Consider the following 19,941-nt stretch of genomic DNA (forward strand, 5'->3'; position numbering starts at 1 on the left):
AAAAAATGACTAAAAGCTTTATTTTTACTTTCATTATGGTTCCTTTGTTCAGACATTCATTATGTTCCTGAAACACACAATACCATCCCAAATTGTTGGGATTACAGCTTAAAAATTAATTCAACTGGGATGAGCGTAACAGATAACTCCTGCCACTTCGTTTGTACACATGTATTTACAATTTACTTTTAGCTTTGACGTAATCGGTACAACGGTAAAGATCGATTTACGCACTCATGTAGTCGATTTAGGTTATTTACGTCTCGATGACGTACTGTTACGTCACTTAGACGTAGGGGTTCTCCTCACCTAAAAGAATGCTACCCGGTCAGAAACAATAGTGGACATAATATTTCTTCGTCTGCCCAATGAGAGGAGATAAAATTTGGTTGCGAACTTGAGAGAAGCAACTGTACCCTAAAAGAAACATTTTTGCTTTGAATTTTGTTGAATTTGGAAGGGGGGGGGGGGGGGGTCGAAGAATTTCGAAGTAACTGTTGTCATGGAAACGTATGAACACAAGCCTCCACAACAGCCAGTAGTACTGTATGTTATTTAGGTGTGATTGATCACGTTGTTAGCCATGTTCGGAATTCAGATCAGAGATGGAGAATACACGAAAACTGTCTACGTAATGGTTTGTTGATTTTTGTTTCGTAAAATATTTGACCAAACCCACTGAGCCACCCACTGAGCCATAACAAGGAATGCACTCAACGCGACATTACAGGCCGTGCACTTTTGTTTGTTACTAGTAGTTAAAGAAAGAAGAAGAAGAGAAAACATTTTATTGATTGTTGCCCCATTTCATTTGAATTTCGCAATGAATTTTTATCACAGTTTGCCAATTGTGTTAGATCACACATACGAACACGCACAGTTAACAGGCACCAATTTCATTCTAAAGTTGTGCCGTGCAAATGTACATTTATTCAAAATTAACTGAGGTAAGGGTGACATTTGTCACTTGCCATCACTGATGAAGACATTTTTGTGTTCGAATTATTCTACCTGCTAGTAAATTTATTATTGTAATCTCTGTCAGATTTGAGTTGAATTCTTTTTTTTTTTATTAGTTGACAGATAAGACAGTTCCCTTCTTATCTTACTGCCAATACAAGTAGGAAGGGTATTTCAGACCGGTGGGAAAATTAAAATGCAGCTGTAAAGAACACTTTGGCCTTAGAAATTTACTGTATTTTTCAAGACCCTTTAATTTACTTGCTTGAAATGAAGACACCAATTTTGTTATGGCTTCCTGACAACATATCCAAAATATTTAAACAGAATTAGATTTATGCTATGTGAAGTAGGGCTTACTTGGCAGATAGAACTTATGCCACATTTTAAGGTTTGATATTGGGATGTAGTGTGAGAGGAATATATACCCTGTCATGCAATATTCCGTAGGCATGCAGTTTGTTTAGAAAACGCTTGTGAGGAACGGTGTTGAAAGCCCTCTGAAAATCTAAAAATATGAAATCAATTTGACATCCTCTGTCGTTAGCACTCATTACTTCATGAGTATATAGAGCTAGTTGTGTTTCACAAGAACAATGTTTTCTGAATCCGTGCTGATTATGTGTCAATAAATTGTATTCTTTGAAGTAATTCATAATGTTCGAATACAGTATATGTTCCAAAACCATAATGCAAATCGACATTAGTGATATGGGCCTGTAATTCTGCGAATTACTCCTATTTCCCTTTTTGGGTATTTGATTGGTATTCAGGAATATTTACTTCATCTTCTTTGGTGAAGTAGTTTCAGAAAACCATGTTTAATAACTCTGTTTTAGTGCACTGGCATCAGTGACTTCACCGTTGTTATCATGCAGTGAAGGTATTGATTGCCTCTTGCCACTGGTGTGCTCTATGTCTCAGCACCATATAGATAATTGGCATTCACAACAACAGTCCATGTCACAAGAGCAACAGACTCATGCTCTGCTCCCTTTATGCCCATACTGCTTCATTCAACATGGAGGGACCACATGTCCCAAGGCTGGGCAATGTGTAATAGATGCCATAAGAAAGGACACATTGCTTCTGTATGTAACTCTTTCCAAACCTGAGTGAGGATGAAACAAACATGGACGTGAACAGTGTGTCAGCAGTGACTTTCTCAAAGCAAGTGCATGTGTTTAACAAATCAATGAGAATGCAGGTGGACATACGTGCAGCAGCAACATTGGAGAATTCTCACACTTATATGGATTTGGGTTCTCTCTGTGCGACTCCATTGTCACAGAGGCTGCCCATTCTTGGGCAGTTTTCTGCACCTATGACTTACAAGTCTGTGGTTCATTCATTGGCATTCCTAGTTGTGTACAATGTTGGCGCTGAAAATCTGTTTGGTTTGGATGCTTTTAAACTGTTTGGATTCTCCATCAGTGATGAAGTGCATTTGGCTTCTGATCAAGTTGCATATGAACAGTGAGATGCTCTCTTCGCTGAATTTTCTTCTCTTTTTTTCTTCAGGAATGAGTTGTGGAACACAATTTCATGCTCATATTATGATGAAACAGTCTGTCTGTCCCATTCTTTCCATGCCTGCCCGGTACTGGTAACTTAATAGGATCAAGTAAAAGCAGAAGTATATTGTCTTCAATCCCTTGATGTCATTCAGCCTATTTCATTCAGTGAATGGTCAGCACCACTAGTGACAGTCAAAAAACCTACTGGTAAATTATACCTCTTGGTGATTTTAATAAATCTATTGATGCACAGTCAGTCATTGATACCTATCCTGTGCCGCACCCTGACAAGCTGTTAGTGAAATTATCGAGGGGGGTGGCATTATTTTTCAAAGATTGACTTGACAAAGGCATATTTACATCTGCTGATGCCTTCTAGTTATCAGTACCCCATTTGGGCTTTATCATTACCAGCATTTATCTTTTGGTGTAGCAAGCACACTGGCTATTTTTCAGTGTTTTTTAGAGCAACTTCTTGCATCAGTTTCAGGCTGCATAAACTATTTAGATGATACGGTAGTGTCTGATGCCTCTACAGAGGAAAATTTGCAGAACATTCATGCTCTATTTTCTGTTTTACAGTCTGCAAGGTTAAAGTTCAATTTGGAGAAGACAGTGTATTTCGACCTTCCATTATTTATTTGGTTTTTCAAGTGTCACATGCTGGCATTAAACCATTGCACCAGCATATTGATGCTATTGCTGCACTGCCACACCCCACATCAGTCAAGGACTTACAGGCATTTTTAGTTAAAATTGCATACTACCACAATTTCATACAGACGCTGCTACAGTGACACAACCTCTCCATGCACTATTACATATAGAAGTTCCTTTCCACTGGTCCCCGGCATGTGACCTTGCATTCAAGTTCCCAGTCATGCAGCAACAGCCGGCCAAGATAGACACAGCCACAGAGAAGTAACAGATTTGGTGACTTTTACGATTTCTTAACCAGGAGCAATTTTTATAATATCATTTGTGTGTTTAATAGTTTAGTTTCTTGAGTGTCTGTGTGTTAATTTAATTTCTAATACCCACATTTCCTGTGTTTTCTTTTTCATTGGAAAGTAAACCGCAAGGGCTGCAAGTAGGGCCTCCCCAGTTAGTCTAAGAAACAGGTTCCAGGTGCTGTCTATGGCTGACACTGTTGCTGAGCCAGATGCCATCGCCTGGCCTGCTCCAACGTTAGGCGCGTTATGGGATCCCTTAGGGACATGGCTGCCAAGAAGGGGAAGAAAGCCAGTGTGCACTCTGTGTGTATACCGGGTGGAGCCATTCCAGATGACCAGTGGATCCACAGTTTATTGGTGAATTCTTGGTTTGAACCCTTTAAATCTATTTTGGAAAAATATTTTCGAATATTAGTGCCACTTCATTGCTGAACAAATTGGACTTGGGTGTGACATTGCTTTCATCATTAACAAGCCTCCAGTCTACTTCTTAAAGACATGATTTAAAAGTTTGAATAGTTTCCTCATTTATTTTTTAACTATTTTCCAATAGCTATCAGTTAGATTCTTACAAATATTTGTGTCATGTGCATCATTTAGAGTGTGTTTCTTCCATCATAACCATAGAACTTAGTGAAAAGCAATGTAGGCTCTTTTTGTCTGTATCTCTCACTGTAGTATCAGCTAGTGTACTAGGATAGGAAGTGATGTATTGCCCTAGAGGTACCACACCCTACATTAACACTCTTTTTCCTTGCATGACCAGCATCTATGCTCGTTCAACTCATCCCAAAAGCCTCCTTTATCACCAAAATAACTTCTCTTGTGAAAACTTATGACATGACTCACGGGAGTCTTGTTCCTACTCCTCACATCGTGTATCTGTTTTGACACAAACAATTACAACATAGTAGTAAGTTCTGCCAGAGTGTGGGCAATGTACGGCTGTTAATTTTGAGCATGGCTTGCTATTGTCAGTAGGAAGTGGCTGTACATTATCTTTCTGTAGCTCAACAGCACAGCATAATGATATTTATACCAAAACCTGATGCTACCAGTGAGACACATTAACAAATAGTTTAATAAAAGATGAACTGTGACTGGATCTTTTGTCGAAACCCCAAGGACAATAATACTGCTTAAAAAAGATTGATTTTAACTTGGATGTAATTCCCTTTCATTTTTCAGAAATACGAAGTGCATGTGAATGGTAGCCACATACAAGTAACTCATTGAATAACTGTCCAGTATCTATCAGCATTGAAAAATTTGAGATTAGTTCGTGCAGACATGTCATTTGTACCCAGCAGCATGCACTAATTGATAAAGTATATCAGTGCAATAAACTCTTGAAAACCTGAACCAACCCTTAATGTTGACTGGCATTGTCTATTGATTCCCAGCAAATCTAAATTTTGTAGCCATCAGTGCTATTCAAACTGAACAGTTCAAGTCCATCACAATATGAATCTGTTAAACCACAAGTCTTTACTGGTTCACAACTGCAATGACCTACCATGGAAACTTAAGTCAAAACACCTCCAGATGCAAGACGAAAGATCAAAGACCGCGAGCTCTGCCCTGGACACTTATTTAAAGGTTTGGTCACATGTCGAGTCCTCGATTCAGTGCAGGCGGTTTCATCCTGATCATCATTCTTAATTTTCACAATAATGTACAGAAAATCTTTTTTGGTCAGTTTGCAATCTCTTAATAAAATCATTTATGCATTGACTATAATTAAATATATGTCAAATTTTATTGGAATATTAAAGAAGAAGCTCATGCTGGTAAGAGCATTTGTATCTCTACGAAGGACTGTTGTTATAATTTTTTAACTTAAAAATAATCTGTTCATTTTATTTTTGATGTTATCCACTTTCATCTGGTGTACCTTAAGTGTGACTTTCATGATGCTTTCAGTCACTAGTTATTATAAAAAATAATGGTTATAACTGTTAAAGCTTCAGGCATGGACTTATGTTCAGTGAGCTCATCTCATTGTTACAGTTCCAAAGCTGTCATTGGTATATTTCTAGTATGCTTTAAGGCATTTATCTTCATTAAAATTATATTAGTGACAATACCCCAAGTCACAGGCCCCTCCATCTTAGCTCATTCCCTGATCATGCTGCCAGAACACATCTCTTTCCACCTGGGAAACCTTGATGACTGCTGGGCCTCATAGCTGGTTAGATGCCTTGACTTGTATTCAGTTTGCCTGTTACAGTCCATCTTACAACTGGCCACCCCCACCAAACATTCACATCAGTCCACAGCCGACCTGTCAGATCCAGTCTGCCCTAAGGCAGTCAAACCAGTTGCTTATAATATTTTAAAAAAATGTAAAATTACAAGGAGACTGGCCAGCCATTTTTTTGCGTGATAATTTCAGACTTTACTGTATGGTTAAATGATGATGGCGTCCTCTGGGTAAAATATCCCGGAGGTAAAATAGTCCCCCATTCAGATCTCTAGGTGGGGACTACTCAGGAGGACGTCATTATCAGGAGAAGGGAAACTGGCATTCTACAGATCGGAGTGTGGAATGTCAGATCCCTTAATCGGGCAGGTAGGTTAGAAAATTTAAAAAGGTAAATGGATTGGTTAAAGTTAGATATAGTAGGAATTAGTTAAGTTTGGTGGCAGGAGGAACAAGACTTCCTGTCAGCTTAATACAGGGTTATAAATACAAAAGCAAATAGGGGTAATGCAGGAGTAGGTTTAATAATATGAATGAAAAAAATAGGAACGTGTGTAAGCTACTATGAACAGCATAGTGAATGCATTGTTGTAGCCGAGATAGACACGAAGCCCACGCCTACCACAGTAGTACAAGTTTATATACCAACTAGCTCCACATATGATGAAGAGATTGAAGAAATGTATGATGAGATAAAAGAAATTATTCAGATACTGAAGGGAGATGAAAATTTAATAGTCATGGGGGACTGGAATTCAATAATAGGAAAAGTAGTGGATGAATATAGAATTGGGGTAAGGAATGAAAGAGGAAGCCGCCTGGTAGAATTTTGCGCAGAGCATAACTTAATCATAGCTAAGAGAAGATTGGTACAGCTGATTCATGAAAGTATGTGGGGTGGATCTCAGGCCACACATTGTCAAATATCTGTTGTCATAGGTAGGAAAAGTAGGTCTTTTTTAGGATAAATCCAGACAACAGGTTCCCCTGCCTAAAGAGTATCTCCAGCAGTTAAAAAAATTCTGTAACAATCACTCACAACACAGATTTTAACACTTCAAATGTCACATATACCAGATTTAACAAAGAAAAACAAACCATTGGAAAGAGTAACGTGGGGAATTTCACAGACTTAACAGTCCTCCATCAAAAAATGAAATCAATAAAAAATAAAATACAACTATTAGAAGTTGAGCTACAATCTTTGAACTGCACAGTAGCTTGTATTATTGAGCACTGGTGTAGAGACACAGAAATCCAACATGTAGTATTATCATTGTATGAAAAGGCAAACTCTTACTACAGAACTACTTCAAGGAGTGGAGGATCATGCATTTATATCAGAAAAGGAACACAGTTCAAATCAAGACATGACCTCAGTACAGTAAGTGAAGACAAACACTTTGAAATATCAGCTATTGAATTACAGGGCTTGATATCACCAAGAAATTAATCATTTTGTGTGTGCATAGATCAGTGGTAGTGTGGACACTTTTTTCAATATATTAGCAGAAGTTCTAGATAAAGTCTCAAGTACAAAGGTCAACATAATTCTGTGTGGAGACATTAACGTCAACACTAATATCATAAATGAATCCAGCAGCACCTTCATAAACATCCTTCAAAGTTTTGGCATGTCCTTATTGGTCAATAGTGCATCAGTAATTGACCATGTGGCCACAAATATGGACAGGGAAAAATGTGATGTAGCTGTAAAAGATCTCAGACTATCAGAGCATCTCTGTCAAATAACAACAGTAAAATCAGGCATCAAATCATTCCCTAAACTATAAGACTACAAACGACCTCCATCAGAAATCAAAATAAAAAGAGTTTTCAAAAGAACTAGAGAAACAAAGCTGGGATGAAGTGTATAATGTAACCAATGTGAATATAAAATTATCTAAATTCTCCACATTGTTTAAATTGAACTTTGAAAAGGCATTTCCAAAAGTATGCATGTCTGTATCAACATCTCACAAAAACAGATGGATAACAGCAGTTATTAAGAACTCCTCCCATACACTTAAACACCTCAGTTCCATGAAAAGGATTCACAATGATCCAGAACTCTTAAATTTCTGTCATAGATACAAAAAGATCTATAGGCAGGTGCTGATTGCTGCAAATAAGTCATTTAATGACAAAATAATATATAATGCTGAGAATAAAACCAAATCAGTCTGGGATGTTATAAAAAAGGAAACGGGGAGAGGCAAACAAATGCAGAATAACATATTGCTAAGGGAGGGGGTTAAGGTAATAACTGATCCACAACACTTAGCAAACTATGAAAACGAACATTTTTCAAGTATTGCAGAGAAGTTGCAGCAAAAATTTCTCAAAACAAATATAACACCTGTAAATAATGTTGCACTAAATACAATGATGTTACTTCCAACCACAGAGAATGAAATCAATAAATATGTTCAAAAACTAAAAATTAAAAGGCAGTAGGCTTAGATGAAGTACCAGTGTGTGTACTGAAGCAATGCATAGGGATTATACGAAGCCCCTTAATGAATATAATAAATGAATCCTTCACATCAGGGACATTTCCAGAGCAGTTAAAACAGGCAAGAGTTGTACCTTTGCTTAAGAAACGTAATGCAGAAGACATACAAAATTACCGGCCCATTTTCCTGGTGTCAGCATCCTCAAAAACAAAATTGTAGCAATTATGAAAGACAGATTAATGAATTACCTGAACAAATACAATCTTTTAAGTGAATCAGAGTTTGGTTTCCAAAGTGGCAAAAATATGGAGTCAGCCATAGCAGAATTCACAAAAATTGTACTTGATGCTCTAGATAAAGATGAGTGTGTCACAGGCATATTTTTGGATCTTTCTAAGGCATTTGACACAGTCGGCCACAAGATTCTATTAAATAAATTAGAAGCCTTAGGAATAAGAGGATAGCTAATGACTGGTTTTGATCCTACCTAGCAGATAGGGTACAAAGAGTAGAGATAAAACATACTTCAAATAGATCTAAACATTTAGTAAAACACTTATCAGAATCAAAGTACATTAACATAGGGTTTCTGTAAGGTAGCATATTAGGACCAAGACTGTTCCTGATATACATTGATGACTTTCCCAGTAGTGTTACACATGGTGAAAAAATTCTCTTCACTGATGACAGTAGTATTATAGTCACTGAGAAAATAAGAGAACTCCTTGCCGAGAAAGCAAATGAAACTCTCAAGGAAGTTTATGATTGGTCAATAAGCAATAAAGTGACATTGAACATAAAGATAACCAATATCATGAATTTCAGTTTGAAGAGGAAAAATGACAATGTTAAATTAAATGTAGATGGCACCTCTATAGACTGTGTAACAATTGCAAAATTTCTAGGAATGAATATTGATTCTCAGTTGAAGTGGTGTCAACACACAAAGGTACTTGCAAACAGACTGTCATCAGCATGTTATGCTCTTATAATCCTATTATCAGTGTGTCTTTTAGTTACATATTATTCATATGTACACTCAATTCTTAGCTATGGCATTCTTTTTGAGGAAAAAATGCACAAAATATGAACACAATTTTCAAACTCGAGAAAAGAGCCATAAGAATAATAACCAAAAATAATACTAGTCTAGCTCAGCCGCCAAGAAAAAATATACATAAAACTCAAAACAGCATTTTCTACCAAGAAATAAACTGTACAATATATTAATAAAAGAGATTAAAGAAATTGCAAAAATACACTTATTTAAAAAGGCTGCTAAAAAGGATTACTTAGCTAAAACAGAGTAGGGGTTTGATAAAAAAGTGTTGTATAAAATATCTAACATTCCACATAACAGCTTCACTTTATGTTTTTTTTCTCTTTTTTCCTTTCTAGAAATACTTACCCCAAGCTATGCGTAGAACAGTACTAACACCTCTTCCTCTTTTTGAGCTTAACATCTCACTCATTATGGAGGGATGCTGACTCAGTTTTTCAGGATGGCAAATGGGAAGTTGTGGTACAGAAAATGGCCCAGAGATCACCAGTGTGTGTGTGTGTGTGTGTGTGTGTGTGTGTGTGTGTGTGTGTGTGTAGTGAGTGAAGTGTTATGAAACAATGTGTGTATAGTGTTTACAGTGACTGATAGTGAGATATAAGTGAACAGTGTGGCATTACATTATTTAATAAGTTATCTGTAAAAAAAGTATTGTATACCAGGAGTAAATCTAATGATCGTCTCTAACTAGAAGTCTGTAAATATATGTGTATACGAATTAGCTTATTTTAAGCTGATCTAAACTTGTAAATACTTTGACAAGTCCTATATCCTTGTAAAAAGAGATCTGCAGATGAATAGAGCTGCTACTACTACTAACACTTGGTTTAAGAATCATGAAAGAATGTTATATATGTGGAAGAGGCCTGGAGACACTGGAAGGTTTCAGATAGATTATATAATGGTAAGACAGAGATTTAGGAACCAGGTTTTAAATTGCAGGACATTTCCAGGGGCAGATGTGGACTCTGACCACAATCTGTTGGTCATGAGCTGTAGATTAAAACTGAAGAAACTGCAAAAAGGTGGGAATTTAAGGAGATGGGACCTGGATAAACTGAAAGAACTAGGGGTCGCAGAGAGTTTCAGAGAGAGCATTTGGGAACAATTGACAAATATGGGGGAAAGAAATACAGTAGAAGTAGAATGGGTAGCTTTGACAAATGAAACAGTGAAGGCAGCAGAGGATCAAGTAGGTAAAAAGACGGGGGTTTGTAGAAAACCGTGGGTAACAGAAAATATATTGAATTTAATTGATGAAAGGAGAAAATATAAAAATGCAGTAAATGAATCAGGCAAAAATGAGATCAAACATCTCAAAGAGATTGACAGGAAGTGCAAAATGGCTAAGCAGGGATGGCTAGAGGACAAATGTAAAGATGTAGAGGCATATATCACTAGAGATAAGATAGATACTGCCTACAGGAAAATTAAAGATACCTTTGGAGAAAAGAGAACCACTTGTATGAATATCAAGAGCTCAGATGGAAAACAAGTTCTAAGCAAAGAAGGGAAAGCAGAAAGGTGGAAGGAGTATATAGAGGGTTTATACAAGGGCGATGTTCTTGGGGGCAATATTATGGAAATGGAAGAGGATGTAGAGGAAGATGAAATGGGAGATATGATACTGCGTGAAGAATTTGATGGAAATCTGAAAAACCTAAGTCAAAACAAGTCCCCGGGAGTAGACAACATTCAATTAGAGCTACTGATAGCTTTGGGAGAGCCAGCCATGACAAAACTGTTCCATCTGGTGAGCAAGATGTATGAGACAGGTGAAATACCTTCAGACTTCAAGAAGAATATAATAATTCCAATCCCAAAGAAAGCAGGTGTTGACAGGTATGAAAATTACTGAACTATTAGCTTAATATGTCACGGCTTCAGAATACTAACACGAATTCTTTACAGACGAATGGAAAACCAGGTAGAAGATTGTTAGAACTTCTAGTTTAACAAGTATATTTAGGAACGACACTACAACACATATATGTCACAGAGTAAGTTAACATGTGTACACGTTAGCGTTCAGATAAGCACTGAGTCTCAGTCTAGCGGCCGCTGCTCGGCTGGCCGCTTAGGTGGCGCCGCTGCTGCATGGCTGGCAGGCAGACAGCGCCGCACGTAGAGGACGTGCGTAATTGCGCGGCGGCACTTTAAATGATCGGCGAGTCACAACACTTTTCCCCCCTTTGAAATTGTTGCACTGGTCTTGATGGATGTGTCCTGGAGATGGCTGACGTCCATAGGCGTTGTGTGACTCGACGTAAAGTCTCGAGGAGGAGGCTTCCCGTACGGACGGAAGTGTCCCCGATGATAACGGGTCGAGATGACAGGAGATGTAGGGGTCGAATCTGCTGGGGCCCCACGCACCAATCTGCCCGTTGCGGCAAGTCCAGTTGATATGACAGGAGACATGGGCGATGCGTCAGCGTCTGTTGGAGGAGGAGGCGAGCAGATGTACTCTGACACTGGTTGGTCCTCCGGTTCCCGCATGGGCACGTCGTCTGGTGGCATCCGTTCTGGTGCTGGCATCGCGATGACGGGTAGAGGGCGGCGTTGTGAGTATGGAGATGTGCCAAGATCCCGAGCATCAGGGAGAGTCAAGGGTGGTGTGGCGGCATTCGGAACAGGTGTTGTTGGCACCCGAGGCCGAAGCTGGTCCGAATGACGCACTGCAACACCTGTGTCCGTCTGGATTTCATACAGGCGTCTGCCACGGTGTCTTAAGATGCGGCCCGGGCTCCATTTTGGCCGCCTGCCATATCCCCGTACCCAGACGAGGTCGTCGGCGGTGAACCGGCCAAGTGACGGCACCCGCGGCCGGGAGGTGGGAGGCCGCAGAAGATGAAGTAGAGTGCGGGGCTGTCGGCCATGTAAGAGCTCAGCCGGGCTGTGATCGCCCATGGGGGTGAAACGGTAAGACGCCAGGAACTGGAGAAGCGCCTCATCAGCAGCAGAAGAAGTCAGAAGTTTCCGCATTTGAGCCTTAAACGTGCGGACCAGACGTTCAGCCTCACCGTTGGATTGTGGATGGAACGGCGGGGCCGTGACATGCGTAACACCGTGACGAGCACAAAAATCCGCAAAGTCAGAAGAGGCAAATTGCGGACCATTATCAGTAACAAGAGTAGAGGGGAGGCCTTCCAAAGAAAAAATGCGGGCGAGAGCACTGGTGGTTGCCGCGGTGGTAGGTGACGTGCAACGGACAGTGAAAGGAAAGTTAGAGTAGGCGTCAATTACGAGGAGCCAATAAGTACCTAAAAAGGGTCCCGCAAAATCAGCATGAATGCGCTCCCAGGGCTTCTCAGGCGAAGGCCACGGTGACAAAGATGACTTCGGGGCAGCGGCCTGTGACGCACAAGGGCCGCAGGCAGCGACCATGTGTACGATTTCAGAGTCGATGCCAGGCCAGTACACATGACGGCGCGCCAGACATTTGGTGCGCGACACACCCCAGTGCCCCTGGTGAAGGAGGCGCAAGACCGAAGCACGCAAAGACGCGGGGACCACAACACGCGGCGAAACATTGTCAGTGGAGAGGAGGATAACACCATCCCTAGCCGTGAGGCGGTAGCGCAAGGGGTAGTAGTTCCGCAACGGATCAGAAGGCTTAGCGGACGGGCGATCAGGCCAACCCGTCTGAATACAGCGTAAAACCCGGGAGAGGGTAGGGTCAGAACCCGTAGCAGCCGCCAGCCTGTCCCCAGTGATGGGGAACCCGTCCACAACCCACTGCTCGGCAACATCCAGGTGGAAACACAAAAGTTCGTCCCTATCGAATGCCTGATCAGGGCCCATGGGGAGGCGAGACAAAGCATCAGCATTCGCATGTTGAGCCGTTGGCCGGAAATGAATCTCATAGTTGAAACGGGACAAGTAAAGAGCCCAACGCTGGAGGCGGTGTGCAGCCTTGTCGGGAAGTGACATTGACGGGTGAAACAAGGAAACAAGTGGTTTGTGATCCGTAACAAGATGAAATTTTGTGCCATAGAGAAAAACACCAAACTTATGAAGAGCATAAATGATGGCCAAAGCTTCTTTCTCAATTTGAGAATACTTTTGTTGGGCATCCGTGAGCGTTTTGGAGGCATAAGCAATGGGTTGTTCCGAACCGCCAGAAAAACGGTGCGCAAGGACTGCCCCAACCCCGTATTGAGAGGCGTCTGTAGCAAGGACAAGATGTTGGCCAGGTCGATAAGTAGCTAGGCACGGGGCCTGTACCAGCATAGTCTTCAATTTCTGGAAAGCCGCGTCACATGACGCGGACCAGTGAAAAGGCACGTTTTTATGCAACAGGCAATGCAACGGCTGAGCCACCGACGCTGCAGACGGTAAAAACTTGTGATAGTAGGCGATTTTCCCCAAGAAGGCCTGCAGTTCCTTAACAGACGTAGGGCGAGGAAGGGCATCGATCGCAGCGACAGTTTGTTGAAGCGGACGAATACCATCCCGAGAGAGTCGAAACCCCAAGTACGTGATTGATGCCTGAAAAAGTTGTGATTTCTGAAGATTACACTTAAGACCTGCAGTCTGTAAGACATTAAAAAGTGTGTGGAGATTTTGAAGATGTTCGTCAGTGGTGGAGCCCGTGACAACAATGTCGTCCATGTAATTGATACACCCAGGAACAGGGAGCAATAATTGTTCCAAGAATCGCTGAAAAAGAGCAGGGGCGCTAGCAACCCCGAATGGCAAGCGTTGGTATTGATAGAGGCCGAAAGGCGTGTTAAGAACCAGAAACTGCCGGGAAGCAGCGTCGAGAGGAAGTTGATGATAAGCTTCTGACAGGTCAATTTTAGAAAAATACTGCCCTCCAGCGAGTTTAGTGAACAGTTCTTCAGGACGGGGCATAGGGTAAGTATCGATGAGGCATTGAGCATTTACCGTGGCTTTGAAATCGCCACAGAGACGAATAGCACCATTGGGCTTGGCAACGACAATGACAGGAGAGGACCACTCACTGGAAGTGACAGGAAGCAAGACCCCGGAAGTAGTGAGACGATCCAACTCCTGTTTGACCCGATCACGAAGGGCCACAGGAATGGGCCGAGCCCGAAAAAACTTAGGCCGAGCAGTGGGTTTGAGCGTGATATGAGCTTCAAAGTCGTGTGCACGGCCTAACCCAGGAGAAAAAATGGACGAAAAGGTCGTCAACAAAGAATCCAGTTTAGCATAAGGAATAGCGTCAGAGACAATATTGACAGAGTCATCTATGGAGAACCCAAAAACGCGGAAGGCATCGAAACCAAAAAGATTTTCTGCGTTGCCCTGGTCGACCACAAATATGGGAACAGTGCGAACGACGGATTTGTAAGATACCTCAGCATTAAACTGTCCCAAGAGAGAAATCTTCTGTTTATTGTACGTCCGTAATTGCCGAGTGACAGGGGACAGGAGTGGAGAACCCAGCTGAAGATACGTCTGAGAATTAATTATAGTGGCGGCAGAACCGGTATCCACTTGCATGTGAACATCTCGACCAAGGATTTGGACAGTGAGGAATAACTTCCCGGAAAGGGAAGAAGTGCAATTGACAGACAACACAGAATCAGAATCAGCGTCATGTTCATGGACGTCATGTATGCGGTCGGATTTACAAACGGAAGACACGTGACCTTTCTTTTTGCAATTGTGACACACAGCCCAACGTTGTGGACAATCGTCGCGTGAATGTTTCGTAAAACACCTTGGACATGAAGGAAGTTGCCGGGGATTTTGCTGCAGTTTCTTAGGGGTTTGTTTACGGCTTGGCCGAGGCTGCGCGTGGGAGCGCACTGCGGCCACGTCGGCCGGCGGGGACGCGCCGCGCGCGTCGTCAACAGCGCACAGAGGTTGTATTTCCCCGACGTCACCCCACGCTTCTATTTGTGCCCCAGCGGCGCGAGAAATTTCAAAAGACTGCGCAATGGAGAGAACTTCATCTAAAGTCGGATTCGCCAACTGAAGGGCACGTTGCCGAACTTCTTTGTCGGGCGCCGACCGGATAATAGCATCCCGTACCATGGAATCGGCATAGGATTCTTTGTGAACATCAGTAACAAAGTGACACTTTCGACTGAGGCCGTGAAGTTCAGCAGCCCAAGCGCGATAAGATTGATTGGGTTGTTTTTGACAACGATAAAAGGCAACACGAGAGGCTACCACATGCGTTTGCTTTTGAAAATAGACCGACAGAAGGGAACACATTTCAGCAAAGGACAAAGACGCCGGATCCTTCAAAGGGGCCAATTGCGACAACAACCGATACATTTGAGGCGAAATCCAGGAAAGGAACAGAGACTTACATGCTTGTTCGTCCGAGACATAAAATGCCAAGAAGTGCTGTCGAAGACGTTTTTCATAATCCGACCAGTCTTCTGCCGTCTCGTCGTAAGGAGGAAAAGGAGGTACAGCCAACGACGAGAACCGGCCCGCATTTGACGCCGCGACGAAATCGCGAATTGCCGCCGTTAGAAGCGTTTGCTGTTCAAGGAGATTTTGCAAGAGTTGCTCGACAGTAGCCATGGAACCCTGTGAGTCAACGGTGAAAAGGAAAAATCCCATCCTCGTCGCCAATTGTTAGAACTTCTAGTTTAACAAGTATATTTAGGAACGACACTACAACACATATATGTCACAGAGTAAGTTAACATGTGTACACGTTAGCGTTCAGATAAGCACTGAGTCTCAGTCTAGCGGCCGCTGCTCGGCTGGCCGCTTAGGTGGCGCCGCTGCTGCATGGCTGGCAGGCAGACAGCGCCGCACGTAGAGGACGTGCGTAATTGCGCGGCGGCACTTTAAATGATCGGCGAGTCACAACAAAGATCAGTTCAGATTCCGTAGAACTGTTGGAACAAGTGAAGCAGTACTGACCCTATGACTTATCTTATAACATAGATTAAAGAAAGGCAAACCTACATATCTAGCATTTGCAGACTTAGAGAAAGCTTTTGACAATGTTGACTGGAATACTCTCATACAGATTGTGAAGGTGGCAGGGGTGAAATATAGGCAGCAAAAGGCTATTTACAATTTGTACAGAAACCAGATGGAAGTGATAAGAGTTGAGGGTCATGAAAGAGAAGCAGTGGTTGGGAAGGGAGTGAGACAGGGTTGTAGCCTATCCCCGACGTTATTCAATCTGTATATTGAGCAAGCAGTAAAGGAAACAAAAGAAAAATTTGGATTAGGAATTAAAATCCATGTAGAAGAAATAAAAACTTTGAAAAGTTTGCCAGTGACATTGTAATCCTGTCAGACACAGCAAAGGACCTGGAAGAGCAGTTGAACAGGATGGACAGTGTCTTGAAAGGAGGATATAAGATGAACATCAACAAAAGCAAAACGAGTTGAATTCAATCAGGTGATGCTGTGGGAATTAGATTAGGAAATGAGACACTTAAAGTAGTGAATGAGTTTTGCTATTTGGAAAGCAAAATAACTGATCATGACCAAAATGGAGACGATATAAAATGTAGACTGGCAATGGCAAGGAAATCGTTCCTGAAGAAGGGAAATTTGTTAACATCGAGTGTAGATTTAAGTGTCCGGAAGTTGTTTTTGAAAGTATTTGTATGGAGGGTAGTCCTGTATGGAAGTGAAACATGGATGATAAATAGTTTATGTAAGAAGAGAATAGAAGCTTTCAAAATGTGGTTCTGCAGAAGAATGCTGAAAATTAGATGGGTGGATCACATAACTAATGAGGAGGTACTGAATAGAATTGGGAAAAAGAGAAATTTGTGGCACAACTTGACTAGAAGAATGGATCAGTTGATGTTCTGAGGCATCAAGGGATCACCAATTTAGCACTGGCAGGCAGCATGCAGGGTAAAAATCATAGAGGGAGACCAAGAGACGAATACACTAAGCAGATTCAGAAGGATGTAGGTTGCAGTAGGTACTTGGAGATGAAGTAGCTTGCACAGGATAGAGTAGCATGGAGAGCTGCATCAAACCATTCTCTGGACTGAAGCCACAACAACAACAATTTCAGACTTATTTCCATTAAATTTAATAGTTTGCAGATTAACTGTTGTCCACTGAACTGTTATTATCAATCATGCATGGTTCTAGAAACAGTTAATTTGCAAACCAATTTCTCCTTCTATCTAAGGATTCCACATATATGGTAATTTATCAGTGTACAACAATGAGACCTTAATTTTTTTACTTGTATTGCATTTTCTGTCCAGCACTCCAGTAGATCACACATTATTTGCTGGCTCCCTGCTGTAAAAGATAAGTGAACCATTCAAAATGTTTTTACAGTCGTGTCAAAAATGTTACACAATATACAAAGAGGGAATTATATGAAACTGATTCGAAATCGTGAAACAAAATGTAATTGTGGAATTTCCTACTTTCACCTCCAATGTTACTTACCAGAACAGAGAAAAAAATGAATAGAATAAGGTAAACTACTACTGTTGGTCCATTTTCAGCCTCAAAATAACTGTAAAGTATTGAGTTTTCCAAGCAGTTCTCTATTCTGCATGTCTTTCTTACTATGTGCTATAGTTCACATCTATTTAGTTTTAGGCCTAGTGAGATTGAATACCTAAATGGCCTGTTGTATGAGTTCTTTGCAAACTACTGCTACATCAAGTTTGCTATTGCTGATTCTAGAATTACACCAATAAAAATTATTCTAAAATAACACCAGTTAAAATTTATAATGTGATGTATGAAATTTTAGCCATTGCAAATAGACAAGTATGACATCCCCCGAAAAAAATCAGAGCATTTGACCAATCTATATTAGAATCAGTTGTAGGATATGATGTGAGCATTTGGGATGTATTGCTGTAGACTACACAGTACATATGTACACCTCTGTAGCTACATTGTTATGGCTGACTATATTGTGCTGGCACTGCAGCTAGACTAGGATTAGGATTTGTTTTGGGTGGAGTGGATGAGGGGAAAAGGAGGTGCAAAGTGGGAGGGAAGGTTGGGGAAGGATTGGGGATGGCTTTGAGAGAGAGATGCTAGGTGAATGAGATAATGGCATAGGAATTGGAAATTAGGATAAGGTGGATTACGGGAATGAAGGATGTGTTGCAAGGACATCTCTTATCTATGCTAATTTAGAGAAACTATGGTTAAGGTAAGGATCCAGGGGGCATGATTTTTGAAGCAGCTATTGAAATTAACCTTGTGTTCAACAATGTGTTCAGCCACTGAGTGGTCAACTCTGCTCTTGGATACAGTTTAGTGGTGGTCATTCATACAGAGGACATAAAATGTCACACAGAAATCTGCTATAATTCCTGTACAATAATTACTGTAGGTATTGGAATAACTTTGTTAGCTATGGGAAAGGATGTTATCTGGAAGGTAACCAATGTCCTATCTTTTAATGGCCTGTTCACTACCCCTTGCTTCCTATATTTGGTGAGTAGCAATTTAGGAACATTTTATTCAGTTCTGGGTTGTCTGTCAGTGTCTGTCATATGTAAAGAAATTTTGAAGTTTTTAAAGCATAATGAGAGTTAATTTTGTGGTAGAAGTAAGATCTAAATCTGAGACAGAGTTTAATTGTTAATCCCATTTTGCATTACAAGACAAAAATTATCAAATGTTTTTCCCAGGTTTTGATACTGCATTGTTCTCCTTGTGGAATAACTAGCTTTCAGCATTGACATAGAATTTCTCTATAAATGTGCCTAGTGGTATTTATATATAATGGGATGACATTCCACGTTACTGATATTGAAACAGCTGTGTGCAACAGCCGTTATGTTATTCTGAACTGAGGCTTTCACTTTCTGTTTTTACAAAATACTTGCTTTGATAGACTTTTTTCCTCTTGTGGTTTCAGATCAGGGACCAGCGATATGGAGAGGCTATTCAGGTGCTTAACAATGTTTTACGAACAAATTCCAATGTAAGTCCACTTTCGTTCACTTCATTCAAAACATAGAAAATATGAGTAGTGTAGTGCAATTTTCATCTATGTTACATTTTTAACTGAATAACAATCTTGAAAGAGTAATTGTTAGTATAGGTTTACTTTAACATTCCTCCAAAAATATACCATGTGAAGCAATGAGATGTGTGATAGAAAAATACTGAATGTGGATGATTTGACAAATTACGTTTTTTTGATAAATTCTTCTGAATGTAGCATCAAATCTGAGTGTGATTTCAGTGCACTACCACTACAAAAAAAAAATGGCTCTGAGCACTATGGGACTTAACATCCATGGTCATCAGTCCCCTAGAACTTAGAACTACTTAAACCTAACTAACCTAAGGACATCACACAACACCCAGTCATCACGAGGCAGAGAAAATCCCTGACCCCGCCGGGAATCGAACCCGGGAACCCGGGGCACTACCGCTACATTCAGTTACAAGGTCTTCTACCATTAATACAAGTTTAACATCTACATCTACACACATACTGTCCGCAGCTTGTGGTCGTGCGGTAGCGTTCTGGCTTCCCACGCCTGGGTTCCCGGGTTTGATTCCCGGCGTGGTCAGGGATTTTCTCTGCCTCGTGATGACTGGGTGTTGTGTGATGTCCTTAGGTTAGTTAGGTTTAAGTAGTTCTAGGGGACTGATGACCATAGATGTTAAGTCCCATAGAGCTCAGAGCCATTTTTTTTTTTTTTACACACATACTATGCAGGCCACTGTACGGTGTATAGCAGATGATACCATGTACCACTACTGGTCTTTACTTTCCTGTTCCACTTGCAAATAGTGTGAGGGAAAATGGCTGCCTATACACTGCTGCATGAGCCCTTATTTCTCTAATCTTATCTTCATGCTCCTAATGCAAAATGTATTTTGGCAGTAGTGT

General features: G+C 41.0%; 1 protein-coding gene across 1 annotated transcript in view; it reads left to right on the forward strand.

Annotated features, from left to right (window-relative positions):
* The first annotated feature begins 488 nt into the window (after nucleotides 1–488).
* Nucleotides 489–19,941, forward strand: part of LOC126260958 (tetratricopeptide repeat protein 30A) — a 176,962-nt gene continuing 157,509 nt past the window's right edge. Inside the window, exons 1-2 of the mRNA XM_049958474.1 lie at nucleotides 489–637; nucleotides 18,955–19,020. Coding sequence (XP_049814431.1) covers nucleotides 584–637; nucleotides 18,955–19,020 — 120 coding nt within the window. The 5' untranslated portion in view covers nucleotides 489–583. The remainder of the gene's footprint in view (nucleotides 638–18,954; nucleotides 19,021–19,941) is intronic.

Source organism: Schistocerca nitens, chromosome 5 (assembly GCF_023898315.1).
Source record: "Schistocerca nitens isolate TAMUIC-IGC-003100 chromosome 5, iqSchNite1.1, whole genome shotgun sequence".
Taxonomy (NCBI): Eukaryota; Metazoa; Arthropoda; class Insecta; order Orthoptera; family Acrididae; genus Schistocerca; species Schistocerca nitens.